Source organism: Propithecus coquereli, unplaced genomic scaffold, assembly GCF_000956105.1.
Source record: "Propithecus coquereli isolate 6110/MARCELLA unplaced genomic scaffold, Pcoq_1.0 Scaffold167, whole genome shotgun sequence".
In the NCBI taxonomy this organism is placed as follows: domain Eukaryota; kingdom Metazoa; phylum Chordata; class Mammalia; order Primates; family Indriidae; genus Propithecus; species Propithecus coquereli.
The window spans coordinates 1,305,138-1,306,652 of record NW_012141302.1 but is presented as its reverse complement, the minus strand read 5'-3'; the positions used below and the strand labels follow the sequence as shown (position 1 = coordinate 1,306,652).

Here is a 1,515-nt window from a genome sequence, read left to right as displayed (position 1 = left end):
AATGGAACACTATATAGCCTTAAAAAGAAGAAAATCCTGTTATTTGAGACAACATGGATGAACCTGGAGTACATTATGCTTAGTGAAATAAGTCAGGCACAGAAAGACAAATATGGCAAGATCTCACTTATATGTGGAATCTGAATAAGCTGTATTCGTAGAAGCAGAGGGCAGAATGATGATTGCCAGGGGCTGGGGTGGGGGATGGGAGATGTTGGTACAGAGATTGAGTTAGACAGAATGAGTATGTTCTGGAGATCTACTGTACAGCATGATAACTACAGTTAATAGTGATATATACTTGAAAATTGCTAAGAGAGTACACCTTAAATGTTCTCTCCACAAATAAAAAAAGATAACCATGTGAACTGATGGATTAGCTTGGGTAATCATTTCACAATGTATACATATATCAAAACATGTTGTATACTGTATATACCATTTTCGTCAATTACACTTTAGTAAAGCTGGGGAAAAAAAAAAGCAACCACAAAAAAAATAAATGGAGGGGTGAGACAAAGAATGAAGAAATCCTAGTAAGATCCAACTGTTGAAATTATTGTTTCAGAAGAAAATTATAATATTATAAACCTTAGCAGTATAAAAACAAACAATGCATTCAAATTGGGAGGTGAGTGCTAATTTCCTAATCTTTTCATAACACTGATTTTAAACATACTATGCACAGTTTCTGGCACACAGATGGTGAAGATGCTATTTGTAATGGATCAGAAATATAATTTAAAGACACTGAAGATGATATTTAAAATTTGTAGTTATAAATTTAATTTACATTTTTAAAGGAAGGATTTTTTAAAGATGTTTTTCTTTTTTTGGCTTAATTATATGCTTTTAACTGACAGAATGTAAGTAATAATACAGATTGACAGACAAAAAAAGAGGGCAAAGCATTTGGTATTTTACTATTTCAAAGAGCTTGAGTCAAAAATTAGCCTAATGGAGTGAACAGTTGATTTGGGGAATGGTTCACAACTAGTTTGTGAAGAAGACTTAAGATGAAGCATTCTTAGATATAAAAAAGGGGAAGAGATGTGAATAAATCAAAGAAAACATAAGATGAAGCAGTTTCAATGTGGGTCTTAAACAAATTTTAAAAAGAGAAAAAAAATGTTAAGATGAGGTAGTTATAGATCAGTTATTTTAAGACCAATACATACCTCTGGAACTGAAGCTTCCATAAGAGACAGTGGAGGAGGAACAAATCCACCATCTTGTGCAATTTCCACTGGTTGATAAATAACCTCAGAAGGTTGCAGGTATAAGAATGGAGCAGAAGAGGCAGGAGACTAAAACACAAAATCATATTTCTACTTCAAATATGATTAGTTATTTCTGTTAAACCAAATGACTTACCAAACAGATGAGAGAAATATTTGTTTCATATTTTCCTAAAATTCTTTTTCAGGGATAGCCTAGAAGTATCTTAGTAACAGAGTAGGAACTCTGGGTTGATATAAATTCCAATTGTGTAGATGTCATTAAAGAACTTTAGGC

General features: G+C 32.4%; 1 protein-coding gene across 1 annotated transcript in view; it reads right to left on the bottom strand.

The window, feature by feature from the left end:
* BOLL (boule-like RNA-binding protein) overlaps positions 1-1,515 on the bottom strand; it is a 56,044-nt gene that overhangs the window by 13,734 nt on the left and 40,795 nt on the right. Inside the window, exon 7 of the mRNA XM_012641631.1 lies at positions 1,179-1,307. Coding sequence (XP_012497085.1) covers positions 1,179-1,307 — 129 coding nt within the window. The remainder of the gene's footprint in view (positions 1-1,178; positions 1,308-1,515) is intronic.